This window comes from Brachionichthys hirsutus, unplaced genomic scaffold (assembly GCF_040956055.1).
Source record: "Brachionichthys hirsutus isolate HB-005 unplaced genomic scaffold, CSIRO-AGI_Bhir_v1 contig_1420, whole genome shotgun sequence".
Classification (NCBI taxonomy): Eukaryota; Metazoa; Chordata; class Actinopteri; order Lophiiformes; family Brachionichthyidae; genus Brachionichthys; species Brachionichthys hirsutus.
In genome coordinates this window covers 98,156-121,604 of record NW_027180413.1, presented here as the reverse complement: position 1 = coordinate 121,604, position 23,449 = coordinate 98,156, and the positions used below count along the sequence as shown (strand labels likewise).

Genomic DNA, 23,449 nt, shown 5'->3' with positions numbered 1-23,449 from the left:
CGGCGATGTTGTCTGTGATAAATTGTGTTTTTGTGAAATTTTACATTTTGTCCAAACATCTAAATTGATGGGGGTGCAAGTTAGAATACCATGGATGCATCACTTTCAACATGATTCTGTATGTTTTTTCTTTTAACCCTATCATGCATGGATATTAGTTATTGATCAGTGAACAGCATGAGTGAGCTCAAACCCCATTGATCTGGTATGCCTGATTATGCCAGTATTCATTTGTAATTATTTATTGCATTTTGGTGCACATTTCTGTGACTGAAACTGCACACAAAGCTGAGTAGACCACAGCTTTGTGTGCAGTCACTCCGGAGTGACTGCTGGTTTGTTTTGACTGGCTTTAGCTTTGGTTTACATGAACTGCTGCGCGGGTGTTAATCTATGGCGTGTCTATTGGCATACTGCTCTAAACTGTGTTCACGTATGCAAATAAGACCAGTGATGTTTCACATCTTTGTGATTAGCACTAAAATCCATCACACACTGTTCATGTCTGGTGCAGAGTGTGTCTTGGTATGTTTACAAGATAGTCATATCTGTTTATTGAAACTGTTACTCTGGTTTATCAAATGCAGGCTATCAAACATCTAATTTCACACAGGTTTGTGTTGATACGCATGACATGGGCCAGGTTAGGGGGATGAGTGTCTGGTGCCAAGGTCTGGCATCAGCAAAATCAGAAAATAATTATCTACTACAAGATCAAACTGCATGTTATAATTATCTTGGCATATCCATAAATGTCATTGTATCTAAAATTTCAGAGGTCTGCCAAAACAGTCTGACTGAAAGGTTAAATTACAATGATTTTAATCCCTGTGTTTAATGGAATTTACAAGTAGTGCAGATGTTTCCATCGTGATAACATCAACCACTGTTTCCAACCTGGCCACTCCTGGAGTGACCAGGTTGGAAATGATTGGAAATGAGACAATAAGAGGGACAGTGAAGGTTAGAAGTTTTGGAGAGAAGGTCAGAGAGGACAGACTTTGATGGTTTGGACATGTCCAGAGGAGAGACGGGGACTATATCGGTAGAAGGATGCTGAGGATGGAACTGCCAGGGAACAGGGCTAGAGGTCGACCCAGGAGACGATACATGGACGTAGTGAGGGAGGACATGAGAGTGGCTGGTGTTGGAGAGGACGATGCAAAGGACAGGGTGAAGTGGAGAACATTGATTTGCTGTGGGGATCCCTCGGGGGACAAGCCAAAAGTACAGTATTAGTAGAGCCTGTGGTGGGTGGTTTTATATAGTTTGCAAAAATTGACCTTGAGTTTCTGTGTTTGTACATGCATGCATGTTTGATCCTGACAAAAGGCAGTTGTTTTTTCTACTTTCTCCTTAAATCCCCCTTTTAGCAATCTAATAAATCTGCCTGCAAATGAGCTGAGAGGCAGGTGTTTACGTCTTTTCCTCGAGGCATGCACTAGAGGAGAGTATGAGAGGACAGGGAGGGGAAGGAGAAGACTCAGACAGAAGGAGGTATGGGGCAATCCAACAGGATGTCTCTTTGTCTTTAAAAAAATGATTTTCATGCTCAGAGCGGTTCGTGTGACAGATCCATCAATAAACGCGTTCCACTGTGATGGAATGACCTCACAACCAATGAACACACGGCCTTTATATTGCTGCAAACCACCAGATTGTATAAACACAATGACTATCTGAATCGACCAGGAAAATAAAATGCAAAGTGAATGAGATATCTGATAACATTCTTCAGTGTGAACTCGTGGGTGCATTAGATAAGTTTACTGGCAGCCAACTCTGATCTATGTTTAGTTGTAGTTGTCCAACTGCGAGGCGGCCGGAAACAGACGGCGGCTCAGAAGTGAGGAGGTCAAAGGTCATACCTTCTACCCTAGACATTGGTAATGAATCCGTTCCTCAAGCGTCGACTGTCGCACTGCGCTGCATGACGCTGTTCAGATGTCTGAAAGACTGCAAGTACGTCAGCTTCACTGACTCCTCTTCTCCTTCCCTTCATTTTTTTTTTTTTACATTCTCTGAGCTTAAAGGAGCCATATATGGTATCAAATAACGTATTTGAAGTGAGGATCTGAAAACACTAAAATACACTTAACAAATTATCTCAGTCTGACTGATAGAAAAAGTCTCCTCTAATAGTGCCATGGAATGCATTGCCTATTTTCTTATTTTTGTATTGTTTGTGTTGTTATTGTTTATGGGCATCGATAATCTAGTGTCATGTTGATTTCTCCAAACTACCTAACATTTAAATAAATAAAGATCCACTAATGATGACCTGATTTCCCTTTCTTCCTGTCACCCCACAGTCTTCAGGGACGACCGTCATGGTGGACATAGCAGTGATGGGAGAAGCTCACGGACTAATCACAGACCTGTTAGCTGACCCCTCTCTGCCCCCCAATACCTGTACCTCTCTGCGTGCCGTCAGCAAGCTCCTAACAACCCAACTCACATTCCAACCGCTGCACCGGCCACGCCCTGTTCCCCTGCTTAACCCCAGCGATGCCTACACTCTCTCCGACTCAGAAGAGGGCCCCGAGAAAGGCGAGAGAACATCCATCCACAAGGTAAGGAAATAAATGAAGATCAAGCGCCGTATTTCACCCAAATATTGAGAGTCCGAATGGTTAATCTCAAGTAGTTATGACACTAGACAAATAAAGATTCGTTTTTAGAAATATCTGAAAATAATCCTTAGATGGAAATGCCGTCTGGTTTATTATAGCCAAATGATTTATATAGCACACGGTGCACACATGTTAATATTTCAGCCTATGTTTCAGCTAATGAGTGCTTCCTGCTCTCGGAGCTTTTAGCGTCAAATGAAGGAGAATATTTTCATAGAGTTGAGGGAAGACAAATAGAGAGTGTCTACTGCTCGGAGCGCCGTTCTCCATTTCACAGGCACAGCTGTGTCAACATGATCGATGTGCAGAGCCAGGACAGTGTGTGTGTATGTACCGTACATGTGAGTCGAGCAGAAGTGGAGAGGCTACATGAAGGTGAGCGCGCCTCTTAAAAGGTAACAGAGATGGACATGGTTGTGTAAAGAAAACTGAACCCCTCCATGATTACAGCAACATTTATTTACCCGAGGAGGATACCTCTCCCGGCTGGAGTGTGGTTGATGCCTGCCAAGCCATTAAGCCCATCTCTCGGTTAACAGGTGCATTTTCACACCGTTTGAACTTTGTAAAAGTAGCTTGGACAAACTGCTCCTGTTGAGTGGCCGGCGAGGCTGCACTCCTTAAGCCTCCAATCCCCAGAGATGCATTACCTGACTCCAACTGCCCAGGAGGAGAATAGGAGGAGTGGAGCGGTTAATACAGGAGTGGAAAGCCCTGCGCTTGCTTTTCTGCCTCCTGGCTAAGAGTTTGATGTCCATCATGGTGCATACTGATGCCTTTCAAGCACTTTTTCTAAACTCACTTTTTTTAACCAACACTGCACATTTTCTCCAAAATAAAATAATGAAAAAGCCACTGCATTGGCCTGTACTATGCAAACAAGGCTGAACACAATCTGATCTCACTTTTCACACATTAACACTCATAACATAAGTCTAGCTGCAGATTTGAATCAACGTTGGCGGCAGCAAAGATCAACTATAATTATTTTTCTTCCATTTTTGTGAGAATGGCTTGGGATTGGTGATGCGTGTGTGTGTGTGTGCGCATATTTCTATCATTTATTTCTGCTTCGCGTGTGTTTCTGCATGGATTTAATGGGAAAAAGGAAGTATTGTGCTTGAAATTCATATCACAAAATTCATTTTTCCACTCTTAAAATAAGGAGTTTAATGCATATTTTTAGACATTTTATTATGCACAATACAAAAAAACAACAACATATGAAGTACATGGAGCTCCATTCATGCAGCTGTATACACACACACACACATATATATATATATATATATATACTGTATATAAATGTGTGAGTGGACAAATATGCATTGATTGTGCATTTGTGTGCAAATGCATTTCTTATGTCTTTCACCTTTACAACCACATTCTAAAATTAAGCAGATTAAATTCATGCCAAAGCCTCAAAAATGTGAAATGTCCTGTTCAGTGAGCGAGTGTGTGTCTGCTTGCGCTCAGTATACTGCATGATGTTGAGCAGTGAATGGGCTCATTCAGGATCCTGAGGAAATCTTTACTAGGTCATTCAGAGAGAGAGAGAGAGAGAGAGAGAGAGATGGATGCAGCACAGCATTGAACAGATGGAGGCATCACGAGGGCACAAACTACTGGGAGTCCCAACAAAGTAAAGACAGATTAAAAGGAAGACTGCTAGAATGGGACAAAAGAGGGAATGAAAAGCAGAGGGGCTGAATCTTCATGATCAAATATGTATCTGTACACATCAATACTGACAATGTGTCTAATAATGAGCCAAGAAGGGCATCATTGGTTCAGCTGCTGGCTATAATGCCATCCGGTTGGATTAAATTCTCTTTTAGTCCAATTAAGAAATTAACATGAATGTGGCCCATATTGCAAAAATGTTCCAGGATATATTTGGTAGTTTTAGAAAAACCAACTGTGTGATGATAATGATAGATGATAATTTTGACTACCGGTACATTGAAAGCCACTTGTGCAATTACAGTGCATGGTAAAATCCCCAGTTAGTTATGAATGATAATTTACTTAATCTTTTTGAAAAGTAACATGCGTGTTTGTGTGTTTGCAGCGTCTGAGGAAGAGTCTCCATCCTGGTCTTCTAAGAAGGATTTCCTCCACATGGACCACAACCACCTCCGCCACGGGCCTTCCTACCATCGAACCCGGGCCTGTCCGAAGGGATCGGAGCGCCAGCATCAAACCCTACCATGAAACTCTCACCTGCAGGTACCCGAGCTGCAGCTGAATGACTGATCATTCATGTATTCTGTTGTTCTGACTCTCCCTTTCACCGCTCCCGTCCTCGGTGACTTACTGATTGTTGTTCTCCAGTTGTGGATTCAGCAGATATGGCCCCACAGGTCATTACGTTTGCTTTCCAATTTAGTGTTTTCCTTACAAGAAGAAGCTTCACTGAATAATATTTGTTTTGATGGAAGCAAAGCAGTGGAATTTCATTCATTCATTCATTCATTCATCTTCTTAACCGATTTGTCGGGGGGTTGTGCTGGAGCCTATTGCAGCAGTCAACGGGCAAGTGGCGGGGTACACCCTGGACAAGCCGCCAGCTCATTACGGGGCCACACACAGACAGACAATCATTCACAGACACACACACACCCTCACACCTATGGGCAATTTAGTGTAACCAATTTGCCTTATTTGCATGTTTTTAATGATGGGAGATAGCTTGAGAACCCAGAGAGAACCCACACAGACAAGGGGGGACATGCAAACTCCACACAGAAAGGCCCCAAATCCGATTCGAACCTGTGACCTTGTTGTGAGGCAACAATGCTTACCGCTGCGCCACCGTGCCGCATAAACAATAACTTAGCATTTTAAATACCCTAACTGGGTATTGTTGTACGCAGTTAGTATTATACTTCAGGTTTATCCAACAGATTTACACAGTCAAGTCGCTCTGAAGCCACTTATTCCCAGCGATGCGGCAGTGGTTATGCCAAAGACGTCAGCGTGAGTGGACAGTAATGGTGCAGCCGTTCGTAAAGGGATGTGTGCGCAATGGGAGCCAGAATGGAAATAAGCCCCACAGGCGGATGCATGAACATGAATAACTAAGATCGGCTATCGGCACCAGCAGCAGGCGATAGCACGAGACTGATGCTGCACTGACGCAGCACGCTTCCGATTTAGATCTGCATGTGGTTTTTGAGTCGGTTCTAGTTTTTGGGAGGGAAGTGTTGCGGAATAGAGATGGCGCAGGTTCCAGTTGTCCAGTGTGTTTCATGCTTGCGTTTGTGTGATAGGATGCATGATGGGGTTGATGCATGGAGAGATTTGTTTTGTAAAAGCTGCAGAGGAAATCTGGCGGGATGCTTCCGTTGTTTTCAGCAAGAAAACTCATCCAGAAAACGACAGGACAGGAAACAATCTTTTTCATTTCAGTTGTTTTTTAATGTAATTTTATTTTTCCAATTGAAATCAAATTGATCGATTACATTTATAATATAGAGATAGACTTCATTTATTAGTCATGATTGCTAATAGAAATAACTCTGTTTACGGTCATCAGTGCAGACATTGCATTCTTAAAATTACCTTGTGATTGCTGTGATGTTATGTTAGGAATATCTTCCAAGACTTCCGGAAAATTAGTGCCTTTTTAGGTCTTTGAAAGGAGTAGAAAATAAAGATGACAATGTTCAGCTGTGCGTGGTCGTGCCTACTTGATTGTGATTTATTGAATATGTTTTTAGGATGCGGGTGCAGATGCAGTACAAAGACAGCATGCATTGCACAATGCTCCCTGATGTTAAAATTATGCCACAACCAGAAAGATTCTCTTTGTCTTTCCAGCTTCTGGCTTGTCAGGTTTGTGTCAAGTCTTCTGATGGCAGCTGGGATTTAGATACATTTTTTTTTTTTTTGAGAACATTTGTGCCGCTGTTCAAAGTTTCATTTTTTAATTTTGAATGAAAGCTTTTATCTTAAGGTTATGCTGGAGCTTAATTTTTAATGTGAAGAAGAACCTCAGAAAGACGTCTCTGAAGAAGACAGCCTGGGAGTTCAGACCATGCAGTCTCAGATGAGTTACAGTTGTTTGACAATGTACGCACACACGCACACAAATACACAAAACAACAGTATATACCGTATATAAAATTTCTTGAACATGAGATGATAAAAATATTTTTTAAGTACCTCAAAATTGTGCTTAGATGAATTACTTGAGTAGCTTTTACTCAATTACTATGTGTATTCCACATTAGCTATTCCAAAGTTTACTCTTGAGAATTTCATTTTTACTACAAATGTAATATTGTTTATTGGTCTCAGTTATGATGATGCTTCTATTAGTGAAGTTTTTATTAGTGAGATTTTATCAGGATGTGATTGATATAAAGAAAGTAAAATGAAATGAGGAAGACCCACAAATTGGAGATGGGAGGGCAATCGGGGAATGTTTAAAATAAAATTACAAAAATACAAAACCTTGTATTTTTTTTAAATAATGCATGATTTCCTTTCCTGTACTAAGTTAGCAGAGCTTCCTCTGACCCCCCACCCCGAGCACGGTTTGGTCTTGAACCCTCCAAAGAACCGTGTGGACGGCGTCTGTTTGGGTCTGTTTGCACAATGGCGTTGTGATACTTGAACGGGTTCTGTAAATGTAAGCACATTGTGCTGCTTCTGTACACAAAGCCCTGTCGCCTGGTCTTAAAACTTAGCCCAGCCCAAAAGCAGGCCCCGGCTATGGCCACTTATGGTGGTGTGAGTATAAGCAAACACCTGGGTCTCTCCCCAGTCACCAGACATCCACAAATAACACGCACACACACACACACATGCTCAGACACACTGTCACAGCTGCGTCTTCTGGCAGGGGTTGTGCAGTCATAATTCGAGAGTGCAGAGTCCCTGGGTTTCGTTTACTCCGGCTGAGAGGGATGTCTTCTGAGTAACACTTTTTTTTGGAGGCATCTGTTTTTTATAAAATAAAATAAAAAGCTGGCAAGGCATTGATGTCGAGCTTAAAGACGGTGGAGAGGATCTATGCCCACTCATAACGAATCAATGTGGTTGGGAGCAAACCTGTGAGGGTCTCTTCCCATTCCACAATCTGCCAAAAGAGGATTGCTCAAGTGATCTTCAACACATCACAAGTTTGGAGGCGTAGGACGGACTGTTTTTGTAATTTATCTTCAATATTGTGTATTTAATCCCCGTTGAGACCTGGCAAAGAATACCATAACACAAAAAATGTATTTACACTTCAAGCAAAACAGCATTAATCATTCCTGTTAGGGATCCTCTCAGATAGTGAGATGCAGAAATGAAGAACAGGAAAGGAGAGAGATAACACATGGAGGCGTAGCAGGGGGGGAAATGAATGCAGTTGCCTTCTCTCTGCTCCATTATCAAATCTGTGCAATCTTAATTAGGACATTAGACTTGTTTTTTGCCCCTCCTTCTTCCGCCAGGCCAGCTTTTAGTGACGCACAGGCTTAAGAAGAAATAGCGGCTTCTTCAAAGCAGCATTATTGGCTTTTGATCAGACGTAATGTGAAAAAAAGAGAGCGATTGAGTACCTTCCATCTCCCTTAACACCGGCCACACTGCTGTTATCGTCGTCACGTCATCTGGCTGAAGGGAAGGTAGATTACTGGAAGCAGAAATAATGACTGCACTGTTTACTGTGGCTTGGACACTGTCTGTTTGGGCTCTGAACCAAAGACAATCTGTCAACCTGCTGAGAGTGGTTGAATGTAACATGTGGGAGCAGCGGAGAGTGGAGTGGGCAGAGGCCAGTCAGAGTTTAGTGCATGAGACAGTGAGATAAGCCGCATGCGAGCGGCAGACGAAGCTGGAGTATTTCTCAGAATACGGTGTTTTCCACTGCAGTGAAATTGCCTTGATTAAGGATTACACTGGAGATTGCTACGGTGCTTTTGAGTGTGTGAGAGCAGCAGTCATTTTCCACTTCAGAGAAAGCTTTCCAATTGACTGTTCACAATCGGCTTTGGCTTTATTCAAAGTCATAAAACTAAAATAAAGCAAAACTGTGGCACAGTGGTAAGCGCTGTTGCCTCACAGCAAGAAGGTCACAGTTTTTTTTGTGTAATTTGTTACACTAAATTTGTTACACTAAATTGTCCATCATTCACACACACACCGAGTGTGTGTGTGAATGATTGTCTATCTGCGGCCCTGGGGTGAACTGGCGGCTTGTCCAGGGTGTACCCCGCCTCTCGCCCGCTGACTGCTGGGATAGGCTCCAGCACAACGAGTAACGGACAAAGCAGTTCAGAAGATGAATGAATGAATGAAAGAATGAATGAAAAAAAAAACCGGGGAAAAGAATATGCTTACTGGAAACAAATACATTTTGAAAAAACAATCATTCTTCAATCACAGCACAATGTACAGGTAAATGTATTTAGAGCTGAAATCAGGACAGATAGAAAGGTGTCTATACTGAGCAACAGGAAGATAAATCCCCTTGAAGTAAGACACAGATGGTGGTGGCGGCTGATGACTCTGCTGAAGCTTTATAGTTGGTGAAGCTGTGAAGACAGTGAGGCGATGTGGAAGGGGAGGATGTGTAGATTAGCAAAAAAGGAAAAGAGGTAAAATAAGTAATCAATTAAAAAGAGAGCAACACAATGATTGGCTAATTCTGTGCTATTGGATAGACGTGACCAGATGATGTAAACAGATGATAAGTTCTAAAATAATAGAAAGTTATTTGTGCAAAATAAGCAATTAAAATAAATTATGTTAGACCTGTGAATTTTTTCTCATCATCATATAATTCATGTTAAAATGGTTCTGTCATTTTAAACAAGAAAGTTTTGGTAAAAAGAAAAGATTCTGCACAGCCGCTTCTAGTGTCAGAAGAATGTACTTTTTTTAAAATATATTTAAACAAAAATCATCATCATTATATTATCTAAATAATTATATATATATATGTATCCTTGCTGTGACTGACAGCTTCCTCAAGTGAAAATGGCCAGTCTTCTATTTTTACATTTTTGCACTGAAGACTCAATGTCAGTGGCTGGAGACATTCTGCTGCCTTAGCAGAATAGGAAGAGTGCATGCCAGTTCTTCAACTTTCATTAAAAGTCAACCTCTTAAGCCAAGTGCTGCATGCTGTCTGCCCAGACCCTCTGACAATAATGCACTAACTGTTCGCCCGCCAAACTATCAAACTATTTTATATTCCACACCTGCAAGGCATTACACAACCTGGCATTGCAAACACAACAGAACTCCCTTTGTTGGGGCCTCGGGGTCATTAAGCAGGGTGGCTGCAGCGCTAAAGTGTTCAAGAAACAATTTATCAGAAGGAGATAGACACACTACGGGCCTTTCTGCTCCCTGTGACGGCATGCTCTGACGACAGGCATTTCCTGCCCTGAGAAGGCAGGTTTTACAACATTTAGGGAGCGGTATTTTAATTGGAACCACCTACAGCCTGACGGAGGCCTCGGCGCAGAAACATGGAAAAGCTGTTGAGAGCAGCTCGGGAGGCTCCCGACGGCGTCACACAGCTAACCAGGCAGTAGCGAGCCGGCTCAAGGTTCTTTCCATAAAAGATAAATCATTTCTGACTGGTTTGCAACCCAGTCAATAAACGTGATTGTTTTCACGTGGGCCTGGGACGCTTCCGAGCGCTGTTTCTAACGAGCCATTTGTAACAGCACCTGCTGCAAATTTGTTTTGTTGCTTGCTCTCTTTGTGTTAATGTGGGCATCCATTAAGTTCAGTCATGAGCGCTTTTCTTTGTGTCTGCACGTCTGTTTTACGCGAGCCTGTTAAATCTTTAACGACTTCTACCAACTGGACAGCGAAGACAGATGAAGACAAATGGCAATTGTCCTGAATATTTTGCTTTTATTCATTTTTGCATTCATACACAAATGTATATTTAGTTTTCTCATAGTATTTAATGTTTTCTGTTATTTGTTTAGCAGGCTTCTCTGAAGGTCAAAACCAAACTCCTTGGAATGCTCAGCGTTATTATTAACACCGAATTTAAAAACTCGGAGAGAGTCATTAAGAGTTCATATTATCTCAGAAAAAAAAGTTTTCATACATATTCGTTTGTAAAAGTCAGGGCAAAGGAAAGCGTCGTCACTGATTGTGTGCAGTCTCTAGTGACGGTGTTGGAAGTTTTCTCATTTAAAAGTCAACAGATTACGTTGACTCAGACCTCTTTAGCATACTCAGCAGACAAAGAAGCAAGACGGCACGTGCCGCAGCAACAACAGCGAATGCTCTCCTCTATGGAGAAACCTTTTCCTTGTTTGCACTCTACCTAACCTGCTAAACCATTTCTGTCTGCAGCTGTGGACGGCAATACATGAAACTGAGCCATGGAGAGGGCTCAATCGACAAAGGGGACAGGATCCCACGGTCAGGTGGGCCCCTCATCTTGTTTCTGCACTAACACACACGAATGTAAATCTACATTTAGATGCTACTAGCGTAACATACATTACTATTACTTAACAGTGAATGGTTTTACAGTTACTCTCCCTCTGAGACGTTTCCAAGTCACCACTTTAGTAGTCGAGAAAAAATATGCGAAAGGAAAAATGCTTTTGTAATATCAACGCCAGATAATATTTAAACATGTATCGGTAGCGGTAATTCAGAAACATGTCGACACAAGGTAAAACATTTTGCTGCAGTGTTCATTAATCAGTTAAATATCTAGCAGAGTAAGTATAGGTCATTGTAAGAACACACATGATAAGACACAGTTGGAATAAGGGACCTTCAAGCACATATTCTCAGTATTGCAAACTGGGATCAGGAGAAGTGAACATTTAAGAGAGGCTAATGTCAATACTATAACAAATCCCGTTGATATCCATCAAATTGATTGATTGATCTTTCCATTCTTCTGAAGTCTGACGTCTTTCTTTTATTAATCCTCTAAAAGCAGAGGACCCAGTCGTCGTGTCTTCCGACTATGACAGCACTCACGAAGCCAACCACAGTGACAGCAGTGACGTAGCACATATAGAGGAGGAGGCAGAGGAAGGGAAAGCCCCCTCCCAAAACACCATCCTCCACCCACTAATACCTCCTGAGGTAAGGCGAGGCCGAGTCGCCGCGTACACACTGTAAACTGCTGTGGAGAATCCATAATATCACATTGGAACAAAGATAATTGTATATACACTTGCCATTTTTAATCATGTGTCACAGGACAAACCAACTCTGGCTCCAGAGCCATTATTAATGGAGGACTTAGAACCTCTGATGAGTCAGCTAAACAATTGGAACTTCCCCATCTTCACTCTGATGGAGAAGACCAATGGGAAATGTGGCCGAATCCTCAGTCAGGTGAGAGCGTCAAAGAACACCAGTGATGAACCCCAGAGGTCAAAAAGAGTGCAAATATCATTATTATTAATTATTGTATTTAGTTTGAACAGTTTTGTTTTTATCAGTATATGGCCCAAGTAAGACACACCTCTGCCACTGTCTGTCTATAGCTATTCTTTCATACTTATATAAATGTTGAAGGGTGTATTCCATTGTGTTTCAGGTCTCCTACAGGCTCTTTGAAGACACTGGCCTGTTTGAGACCTTCAAGATCCCAGTAAAAGAATTCATGAACTACTTCCATGCCCTGGAGAACGGTTACAGAGATATACCATGTAAGCGCGAACCTATTATGTTTTATTTATTTATTATTATAATTAATTTTGTCGTATTCACATCTGTAACTGTGAATCCAGCCACTAGAGGGCCGTGCCATTCTGTTTTTACAGTCTTATGCTGTTTTACTGTAAGCAGCCCTTGTGTTGTCCCGGCATAAGCAGGTCGACAGTGCCCTCTGGTGGAGACGATAACGCACACTTTTCTTTCTTGACCCAGATCACAACAGGGTCCACGCCACAGACGTGCTTCATGCAGTCTGGTACCTCACCACTCAGGCTGTACCTGGTCTACCCAGCCTCATTACTGATCACGGCTCCACCAGTGACTCAGGTGGGCCTCGTAAAATATGCGCGCAAATATTTGCATGTAAAACCGTGTATGAAGCGGTAAAGTCAATTTAACTTCCCACATGGGAAGGCATGACCTTTCAATGCCTTTTTGTTTAGCTATTCCAACTTACAATCAGACGACATGCTACCATAAAGACTGTCATAGAGACATCCTCATACTTCCAGTTACCTCTTGCTATCTGGCTGTAGTTTTACAGTGATGCACCTCATTGACATCAGAGAATCAAACCTTGCAGGAGTCTGTGTCCTTATCCAATACGCAATTTGTCTTTCACAGGCTTTTCAGTGCTCTCATTTGCATCTCAAACAGCATGAAATTGAAAGCAGATTAGACTTTCCTCTAGCCCATATTTCCTTAAACTCATTTGAATGCCTTGCTGAGGCCATCCCTTTGATACACATATAAGTGGATTTAATGCTTAAGTGTGCATGCATGATTGTGTGTGTGTGTGTGTTTAGGATGTGCGCGTGCTATGTGTTTGTGTGCCTCACTCCCCTCTCTGTGTCTGTTCCCTTGTGGCTAGATTCCGACAGTGGAATAACCCACAGTCATATGGGCTTCCTGGTTTCAAAGACCTACACTGTGTCAGAGGACGGTTACGGCTGCCTGTCAGGCCTCATACCTGCTCTGGAGCTCATGGCCCTTTACGTGGCCGCCGCGATGCACGACTTTGACCACCCAGGGCGGACTAATGCTTTCCTCGTGGCCACCAGCGCCCCACAGGTTCTCTCTCACTCTCACCCAGTAGAGAAGTGTACCGGATTAGATTTGTAACATTTTAATTGGCTCCTTTAATTTTGCAAACTCTTTCTTATCAGCAATAATATGATGTGATGATTTTTATGTTTATGTGAATGTTAAGTGTGTGTGTGTGTGTGTGTGTGTGTGTGTGTTTCTGCAGGCGGTACTTTACAATGATCGCTCTGTTCTGGAGAATCACCATGCTGCCTCAGCCTGGAGTCTCTTCATGTCACATCCAGACTACAACTTCCTGGTCAACCTCGACCACGTGGAGTTTAAACGTTTCCGTTTCCTCGTCATTGAGGCCATACTGGCCACTGATCTGAAGAAGCACTTTGACTTCCTGGCAGAATTCAATGCCAAGGTTGCTATGACATTTGCACACAAAATGTATGGAAAAATTATAAAAGGATTAGACACATTTAACTAATTTTGAAGGATTGGGATTTCTGGCTAGTTTATTGTACGACCGGATAATGTGTTGTCTTGTGAACTATAAGGTGTTGCAGCATTATTTATTTTTAAGAGTCAAGCTATATCCGGTAGAGATGTTTTCTTCTTATTCTCATTCCTCAGCTCTTACGATATTTATTTATATATCGAAAGGGAACTATCCTGTGGTTTTCAAGGAATGGTTCTGTTTGTACAGGACTTTGAAGTACTTGCAGTAGTATCAGCTTAAGCCAACAACACAAAGCACCCTGCAGCTTTTCAAAAACTAGTTTCAGTGTGGACAGATTGTTGGATTTGGATTTGAGCATCTTGTTGATTTTCCATTGAGAGTATTAGTAAAGTGTTGGTACTGGACTGTCATCTACCATCAGTACAAATCGGAATTATCTAAAGTTGTACCTCTTCAAATTCATTGATTTTTGTAAATATATGCTGAATCTTACTGGAAAAGCATCACATTTACATAATGCATGCATCTGACACACACTGTGTCTGCCAGCTTGTTTGGATATGTCTAACGACGGCATGCCTGTCTGCTGATCCTCAAGGTTGGTGACGACCCATCCACAGGAATCGACTGGTCTAATGAGAATGACAGGTTGCTGGTGTGCCAGATGTGCATTAAACTGGCTGACATTAACGGGCCTCTGAAGTCCAAGGACCTACACCTGCAGTGGACGGAGGGGATCGTCAACGAGTTCTACGAACAGGTGAGCGACCCATCTAGATCTACATGATATGTGCACATGATATCCCAATAATTACCTATAATAATTATTATTATTATATTTTTGGCGGTGTTTGTTTGTTTGCTGGCTTGATTATTAGCAGGATTACGTAGAAACGGCTTGGTTTAATTTAGATCACATTACATTTTCGGCCACCCGACTGGATACAATAAAATAACAAAAATCTGGATTTTTGCATTTAATTCCAATTAAGGCTTTAAAAAAAACATATATCTTGTAATATCTTGTAAAATATGCTTTCAATTCACTCAACAAAAATCCCAGTCATAAAGGGGTCCGATATGCACTATCATGCAAAATGTCTTCTGGATCTGATCCAGAATGAGGTCAGGAACAAACATAACATTTTAACATTAAAATGTTTAATATTAGAATTCAAATATGAGTTAAACTTGAAACACATCTGAATATATTATGGTCTGGCACAACACCATCATGTCCTCAGTCAAATGCAAACCTCACTGACCTTTGTAACAGTATGCATGCACCTTTGACACAGAATGGCAGATAATCTCTGCTAATACCTCGGAGTCAGGCTCAGACCCTTGTGCCGCTTCACATCGGTGCCACGGCTATGTTGCCGCCACGTCTGTGAGGGGGGGGTGCAGGCTGGAGGAGCATTTTTGGCCATGCTGGCTCTTTTCAGATTGATTATGACCTGTTAACCATGATTGAAGGCTTTGAATCTGTTTTGTGTTGGATTTTTGGAGATAGCACAGTTAGAATACATCTGAAAACTCAAAGAAATCACATAGATCTCTAAGATAGATCTTCCTTTCTCTAAAGATATATTTTTCAATATCACTACAAATTATTTTGTGCAGTAGAAGCCAAATGTCATGTTGGCTATTCTTAAGTTCATCCATTATTGCGAAACATACAGTTTAGGGCAGCATAGATCTAGGCTTTAATCCAATCAGTTAAAATTTGGGTAAATATTAATAATTTATTTTAGTTTTTGTTCAAATCTTTTTTTTTTTCATTTTCCAACCGCTTATTTCGTCATCGGGTCGCGGGCCAAGCCGGAGCCTTTCCCGGCAGTCAATGGGCGAGAGGCGGGGTACACCCTGGACAAGCCGCCAGTTCATCGCAGGGCCACACAGAGACAGACAATCATTCACACTCACACCCACACCTACGGACAATTTAGCATCACCAATCAGCCTAGGCTGCATGTCTTTGGTGGTGGGAAGAAGCCAGAGAACCCGGAGAGAACCCACGCAGACACGGGGAGAACATGCAAACTCCTCACAGAATGACCACAAGTCGGAGACGAACTCGCGACCATCTCGCCGTGAGGCAACAGTGCTTACCACTGCGCCACCGGGCCGCCCTTGCTTGAATCTGTCTTAAGCCAAAAGCAATGCTGCATTCAAAATGGTTAAGACTGCAATTAAGCAGCCCATCAGCTGGTGATGCTTTTGTCCTGTTGCCATTCTTAGGGGGATGAGGAGTCTAGTTTGGGTCTTCCTATCAGCCCCTTCATGGACAGATCAGCGCCACAGCTGGCCAAACTCCAGGAGTCGTTCATCACACACATCGTGGGTCCGCTTTGCAACTCCTACGATTCAGCCTTCCTCATACCTGGACGATGGGTAGAGCCCAACCCAGAGGCAGATGAGCCCGAGAGCATGGAGAATGAGGAGGAGGACGAGGAGGATACTGCAGAGGAAGATGCATCCACCAGCTCAGACGCATCACGTAAGCACTACATGTTCTTAGATAAAGACATCAACCTGAATGAGGGGGAGGCCCAACTGGAAGTTTTGTTTTAAGGTCTAAGTTTAGGTTTATGTTTGTATTTTATTTTTTGTTTTCTTGCTGTTCCAGAGAAACCAGTTTCGAAGAAGAGGAGGAAAGTCTTCTGCCAAATCACCCAGCACCTCCTGGAGAACCATGAGATGTGGAAGAAGGTGATCAAAGAAGAGGAGGCCCAGGAACAGGGTCGAGGAGCAGAGGCGGTCCATTTAAACAATGTAGCTGAGCCAATCCTGGCGATCCATGAAGAGGAAGAGGAGTCAGGAACCAGGGAGGAGCTCCTAGAAGGAGACGCTCCCGAGGAAGGGGTGGAGGAACCGGAGTGGCCTGTTTCTCCGCAGAAAGACCCGGAACCTGCAGCGGAACTAGGGGGTCCACAGTGAAACAGGCAAATGTGGAACAGAACAGAGAAAGGACACGAAGAAGTACTTCTTGTTTTCTTATCCTATAAACCGACTCCTGTTTTTTTGCCAGCACATCACTTAGACACAACACTGTAGATGTTTGGGAAATGATTGCCTATACAAAAAACAAAACAAAACAGGGAAGGAATATTTGTTCTTTACATATTTAATCTGAATATTTGTTTCCACCAAACAGTTAAAGGAGCTTTCTTTGTTGCAGTACAGGATTATTTGCATTCTTTGGGTTACCGACTCTTCTCCTACAGTCAAGAGACGAGGAAGACTGATTGCACAGACCTCAGCGTAACACAGGACTGCGGTAATTTGCTGCCAATTTATAGATAATTATTTTTGAATACAATTCTATATAGATATCAATACTATTACTTGTACTTGTGTTTAAATTGTAGCAAGGGTTTTTGAGCTCTTACATGGTCAATTTCTTCCTTCCATTGTCTGCCAAAACACGAAATCAAATAGTTACCTTGTGCTTTATTTGATGCAGATTTAAGTAATTTAAACCTTACCATATGAGTTCGAGGCTCATAAGGCTCCTCCTGATCTGTATCTATGTGTCTGTGTGTTTAAAGCAGTGTACTCCCGTGCAAACATTCCTCTGCAGAGGACACACGTAGATATATTTAGCAGATTGCCTGTCTTTTGTGCCATTTCTGGTCATCTATTCCCAAATTTCGATCGCTGCCTCAGAGGCGTTCACTTACATAACAACAGAGATTATTGGTGTTGAATTCAAAAAGGATGTGCCAGTATGCATAGCATACTCTGGTTCTTCTAAAACAAAGCGGGGAATACAAGTAAAACAAATTGACATTGCTTTTATAAAACACTACAAACAACCAGAAACTGTAAAAAAAACAAACACTGATTGAAATGTACAGCATAATCCTCCAAAGTAGCATAAGCAGAATATCATCTTTTCTATCTACTTTTGACTTTTTCACTACCTATCTGGACTTGGTGTGCTGTATTACCGGTATTCTCCATACTTATGGTCTTAAATGTGTAAAACCCGAAAATGATGCTGACCTTTAAATCCTCAGGAAAACCTCAACTGTTGAAATTCAGAGTAAACATCTGCATCGCCTGAACCGACTTTCCTGGATCCTCAGGGAGACATTCATTCTCTGTTAGGAACAGACAGGACTCCAGGTCTTGTGCAAGTGAAAGCCTAACCTGATAAATCACAACCTGTACTTCAATGATGCAAAGTAATGTGGGTGGGGGGGATTTCACGCAAGAAAAATAGTAGTTTGAATTATTTAATCTGTTATGGACTCGTGCTCAGTCCGTTTGAAGTTGGCACCACATTGGTCCTAAAGGTTTGTGTACCATTGCTTTTTTATTTTGATGGAAGAAAATAGCATTGCAATAGTAGCACAATGTGATTATACAATATAATGAGCATCTTTGTGTCGTTGACGTCTCGCCACTCTGGCTCAAGCTTAAACAAAGGTAGTGAGTATGTTTCTTTTACTGATCGTAACTTCTATCTATTGATATCAATGATCCAAAGAATACAGGAGTCACTCTCCAAAGCTTCCATGCATACAAACCATGGCCTTTAAACATAATTTAAATGGAATGACATCACTGCACCGAATATGATTACGTGGGTTAAAATCAGTGGCCTTGATGTCACAACTTATTCTCTACTTAGAAAAAAAGCCATTAGATAAACAAGTAGAAGTCCAATTTCATTGTATTTGAATATCATGTAATATGTCCAGTCAACAATACACATCCCCCTTTGCTCGGATCCGTATAAGTGACCCTTGACTCGAGTTGAAGGCTCTGCGCTTAGATGGCCGATCACAGATGGATAAGATTGTTAGAAACTACCATGGATATATAATTAATGCTGCGTAGGAGAGGAAATCAATACATCACAGATATCTTAGCTGAAGTGGTGCAGAATTTTAAAAAAAAACAATTTAAGCAATGCTTTTTCTTTTTATTACTCATGCATGTAACTTCCATGTGTTTCTGAAACAAACTTCCAACTGAAACTCACCAAAGTCCCTGCATTGTGAATGTATACAGTATAGTGTAATAACAGTGAAACATGTGTGCACGTGTGTGTGTGTGTGTCAGAGAGAGTGCATGTGTTTGTGTCTATGTAGTACTTATGCTCACATTACAAGCCGCCATTATTCAATTCCATTTGTATGTTAAAATCAGATTGGGCTACCTGGACATTTTAAATGTTTTTGACAGGCATCGTTAGCATCACAAACAACAACAAATAAGTTCACATTCATGAGACAACTCATGGTATTCAAACTGGCATGAACTCACCACAGACGGATGCATGGCAGCGCACTGCGGGGGCCACACGGAGACAGACAAACATTCACGCACACTCTCACACACTACGGACAATTTGGAGTAGCCAATTGACCAAAATTGCATGTTTTTGGAGGTGGGAGGAAGTCGGAGAACCAGGAGAGAACCCGCGCAGACACGGGGAGAACACACAGATAGGATGAATATCCATAAAGCCATTTGAATTCTGATCCAACTTTTTTGATTCACAAATTGTGACGTGTCCAATCTGGAACCAAGTCTGAAAGTGAGTCAAGTCTGATTTATACAGATTGAATTTTTTGTGTCAACGTTACCCTGAGAAAATCTGATTTATATCACATTCAGGTATTTTAACCCTTGGGCCTGGTGATGTGAACACAGCCTTTGTGTAACTGAATTCTTCCATCCTTCCTCTAAGGCGATTCTGTCCTGCGTTCGGTTTGCATTGAGCAGAAGGAGATGCTACTTTCCTTCTCAAAGGTGCTGAAGTTATGAAGTTGATGGAGTGAGCGGTTCTTTCATTTTTCTCGGATACTCAGATGAAGTTGATATTCGCAGAAGGTCCTGTAGCAAGTTTGACCTTGGGCTTCCTGTGACCTTCTCCGTCTACTTCTTTTACAGATGCAGTAAATGCATTCCTCACATTCTCTGGGTCTGGGTGATGCGGTTCTGACCACGCTGTTAGCTCATTGGGGATCTCATTTTATTTACTAAACTTTGTACACAACCCCCCCCAACCCAGTCGCTCGGTTTAACTTGTAGTATATCGGTTATAAACATTAATGAAAGTGACACTTTAAAAATTGTGTAGCCACATTATCCAAAGTAGTTTTATGACAAGTAAAGGAAATAAGATTGATATTTTTATATAGTCATCACATGATTAATTACTTGCTTTCTTCTCACTAGTATCTTGCACTTACCGCATGTATTATTTACACAGGAAGAATAATATGTCCAAATACACAGTATTTGTCGAAGTAAAATATAAACTTCCTTGCAGGTTGATGCTCCATTTTGTACAATATACATATATGCTGTACAGTAAATACATTTTAAAACTACAAAAACTTTTAGATATACATTATTTATTTTTACCATTTTGTAATTTAGACACAATACTGTAGCTTCAATATTGCCAGACTTACTGGAAGTGCCTATATTAGTAATTCTGTATTATATGGTGAATATATTTGAAGATCATTAGAAGTTGTCACGAACTGAACCATGTGGATGTTGTAATGTGAATACATTGAATTACAAAACTATTAATAATGTGGTATCCCTGTGTCTGTCTCTTGCTCATTTTTCAAATGACTTCTCTACATTATGAGAGCTGCCAAAGATCTGATTAGATCAAAATCTCCAAATTAATATTTGAGAAGGTAACAATGAGTCAATCTGTTTGGCTGTTTATGGCGACAAAACAACTAACTTTCATTTAATATCATGTGTGACTTTATCAAACTCTATAGATTAGATTAAATTAAAATGTGTTATCAGCACAAGTACAGTACAAAAAAAGAAGTTTGACCAGAGCACAAATAAACAGCATTCTAATTTACAAAAACACATACAATACACATACGCATTAACCACCTGGAATGGGCTAGGAATGCTGAAGCCCTTTATAAGACAGGCCACAGCCACCTCTATTTCCTAAGGAGGCTCAGGTCCTTCAACATCAGCCGGACGATGCTGAGGATCTTTTAGGAGTCTGTCGTTTCTACCGCCATCCTGTTTGCTGTAATGTGCTGGGGCAGCAGACTGAGGGTTGCAGATCCAAACAGACTCAACAAACTAATCCGTAAGGCAGGTGATGTGGGGGATGAAACTGGACCCCCCCCCCCCCCCCCCCCCCCCCCCCCCCCGCATCAGCTACTGGCGGAAGGAGCACACGGACAAACAGGTAGACCACCCCCCTCAAAAACTGAATAGAAGGGTGTTTTTTTCCTGTGTCAATTAAAAAACAGGATGCATCATTGTAACCTTCTATGATATTTCTATCACTGCTCTATGTGCACAGTCTTAATTTCTTATTTCTACGTTGTGTGAGTGGAGTACTCTTGTAAGCAGATGTTCCCTTCTGGGATCAATAAAAGTATTCTGATGAAACAAGGCAATGCAAATAGTTTTAGATAATGTAGGGAAATATTACATGGAATTACACTGCACTTGAGTGAGGTGAAGTATTACAAGGCTAACAGGTACATGAGGCTTCCTTTGAAGGCTACGTTTAGAGAATATTATGTACAATATATTATGAACGATGAAGATTACCATATAAGCATTAATGACCATTCACTACATCATCATTAATTAGCATTTAAGCAATAAATAACCACAATAAATAGCACAAACATCATGGCGGGATGTTTCCTGAGTGTTGTAAAGCCTCGGGTCATTTTATGACTGTAGCTACAACATGCTTGTGCAGATTTCACAAGAATGTAGAGGCACCTTTACCTCCGTTCCTTACATGATCTGCACATACCATAAAGAACATACGGTATATATTATATATGGTAATGCCGAGGCTGCTTTTCTCTGTCGCCGTCTTGACACACTTCAAAGACAAACCAGTTCCTGTCTCCTAGGAAACTAAGCAAATGTCTTAGGACACACGGACAGTTATTGTGTCAGTGTAAATGGCCCTCGTGAAATATATATATATATATATATATATATATATATTTAAATATAACCTACAAAAGGCAGGGCATTTATAATTTGACAGGTTACAGATTCCATAAAGCCATCTAACATGATTTGACTCACACTTTTAAATCAATAGTCCATTTTAAAAGATAAGATATGATCAATTTCTAACATGCAGCACCTGTTCAGGTCAAATCTGAACCCAACAGTCGTTTCACGCTCTTCCTTCCTGATGCTGCTGATGTCCGGTTGCTTAGCCAGCAGCTGCTTGTCAGCCTGGAATCTGGAATCTGGAGACCTTTCGGTGGTATTTCCTGTCGGGATTTGTTGGGATTTGTCGGACACGGCTAATCCGTACTAGGCACAGATGTTCCTGTACACTATTCAGGCCACTTGGCTGTGCCTCTCCAGGTAGACTCTGGCTTCTCTGGCCCTTCTGTTCTCATAGAGAGAATAGAGAATAGAGAATCTTAGGCCCGTAGGCAATTCTGCATCTCACACTGGCTTCTCAGCAGACTCTTTTAACCTACCCATGACGCCTAAAAGAGAGGTGTGTGGATGCTCATTACCAGTCCACCTGCTTTGTGTAGACCAGCTATTCCCATGGCAACAGAGATACTTGAGAAGTCAGGTCTGACCACCCAATGTGCAGTCAGCTCAACAAGGGAAGAATGACCTTATCTAATGACAAATCTGCATCATGTGCTGAAAATTTAAGGTGAAGTCACACTCCTTTCTTTCTCTTTCTTTTTTTCTTTCTTTCTGCCTTTCGTTCTTCCTTTCTTCCTTCATTTCTTTCTTTTTCTTTTTTCTTTCTTTCTGCCTTTCGTTCTTCCTTTCTTCCTTCATTTCTTTCTTTCTTTCTTTCTTTCTTTGCTGTGAATCGCCCACTTAGCTTCCTTTTTAAAATGTTTAATGATCAGCATCTGGATTATTTCAAATAACTGAACTGGTCGTGGCTGATAATTCCAGACACTGGAGCGTGAAATTCAATTTCCCCTTTCATGACGAGTAAAGAAAGACACAATGCAGTCGTTTGTGAGCTGCAGCAGTGAAGAGCGACACATCTCTATCAGCATTCATATTTTCTGGCTCACATGTCCCTTGAGCAAGACAGAGATCTTGACACATCAAAGCCATCCTTAAATCATAAATGATGCCTCCATCACATGCGCTGGAGGAGGGATCGTTTATGCGTGCACGTGGTTAAAAGAAAATACTGTGAAAGCCACATTGCATTAATCTGAATCTAACACGCTGAGAGGTTTTCATTAACAATCACAGATTCACAGTGCAGTGTGAACGCACACCGAAAAGGTGGGATTGTCCCCGGTGAGGAGTTTTCTTTTGCGCGCATCACGTGTGTTTCACGGAGATCAGTATCCCACCCTGTTTCGGGAAACACAGTGTTCTCTCCGTTGCCGAGGGGCGCGTTGTTCCAGATCGAGCAGGTGATTTACGCAGAAAGGTCTTTCTATTCTATAACTATTCCTTTGTAGCCCATGCCCCGGGGTTAAAGTAAGAATTCGGAGACGACGCAAAGAGGAAATTGTCGGAAGCTTCGGGTTGGGTAAGTAGTCGGATTTGTTGTTATCGTTAGAATGTTTAGTCTGCGACATATGAAGGCTCGACTTGAATGAAGTTGCGTATTTCCACCTATGGATCTGTTCGTGGGAGCGCGCTGATGTCACCGAACACCTTCTGCGGGCGCGCGGTTCACAGTATAAAA

General features: G+C 41.7%; 1 protein-coding gene across 1 annotated transcript in view; it reads left to right on the top strand.

Annotated features, from left to right (window-relative positions):
• LOC137914769 (cGMP-inhibited 3',5'-cyclic phosphodiesterase 3A-like) overlaps positions 1-16,716 on the top strand; it is a 48,893-nt gene extending 32,177 nt beyond the window's left edge. Inside the window, exons 3-14 of the mRNA XM_068758264.1 lie at positions 2,313-2,573; positions 4,705-4,862; positions 10,953-11,026; positions 11,554-11,705; positions 11,823-11,960; positions 12,166-12,277; positions 12,498-12,611; positions 13,156-13,355; positions 13,534-13,737; positions 14,375-14,536; positions 16,018-16,276; positions 16,406-16,716. Coding sequence (XP_068614365.1) covers positions 2,313-2,573; positions 4,705-4,862; positions 10,953-11,026; positions 11,554-11,705; positions 11,823-11,960; positions 12,166-12,277; positions 12,498-12,611; positions 13,156-13,355; positions 13,534-13,737; positions 14,375-14,536; positions 16,018-16,276; positions 16,406-16,716 — 2,145 coding nt within the window. The remainder of the gene's footprint in view (positions 1-2,312; positions 2,574-4,704; positions 4,863-10,952; positions 11,027-11,553; positions 11,706-11,822; positions 11,961-12,165; positions 12,278-12,497; positions 12,612-13,155; positions 13,356-13,533; positions 13,738-14,374; positions 14,537-16,017; positions 16,277-16,405) is intronic.
• Positions 16,717-23,449: the final 6,733 nt, after the last annotated feature.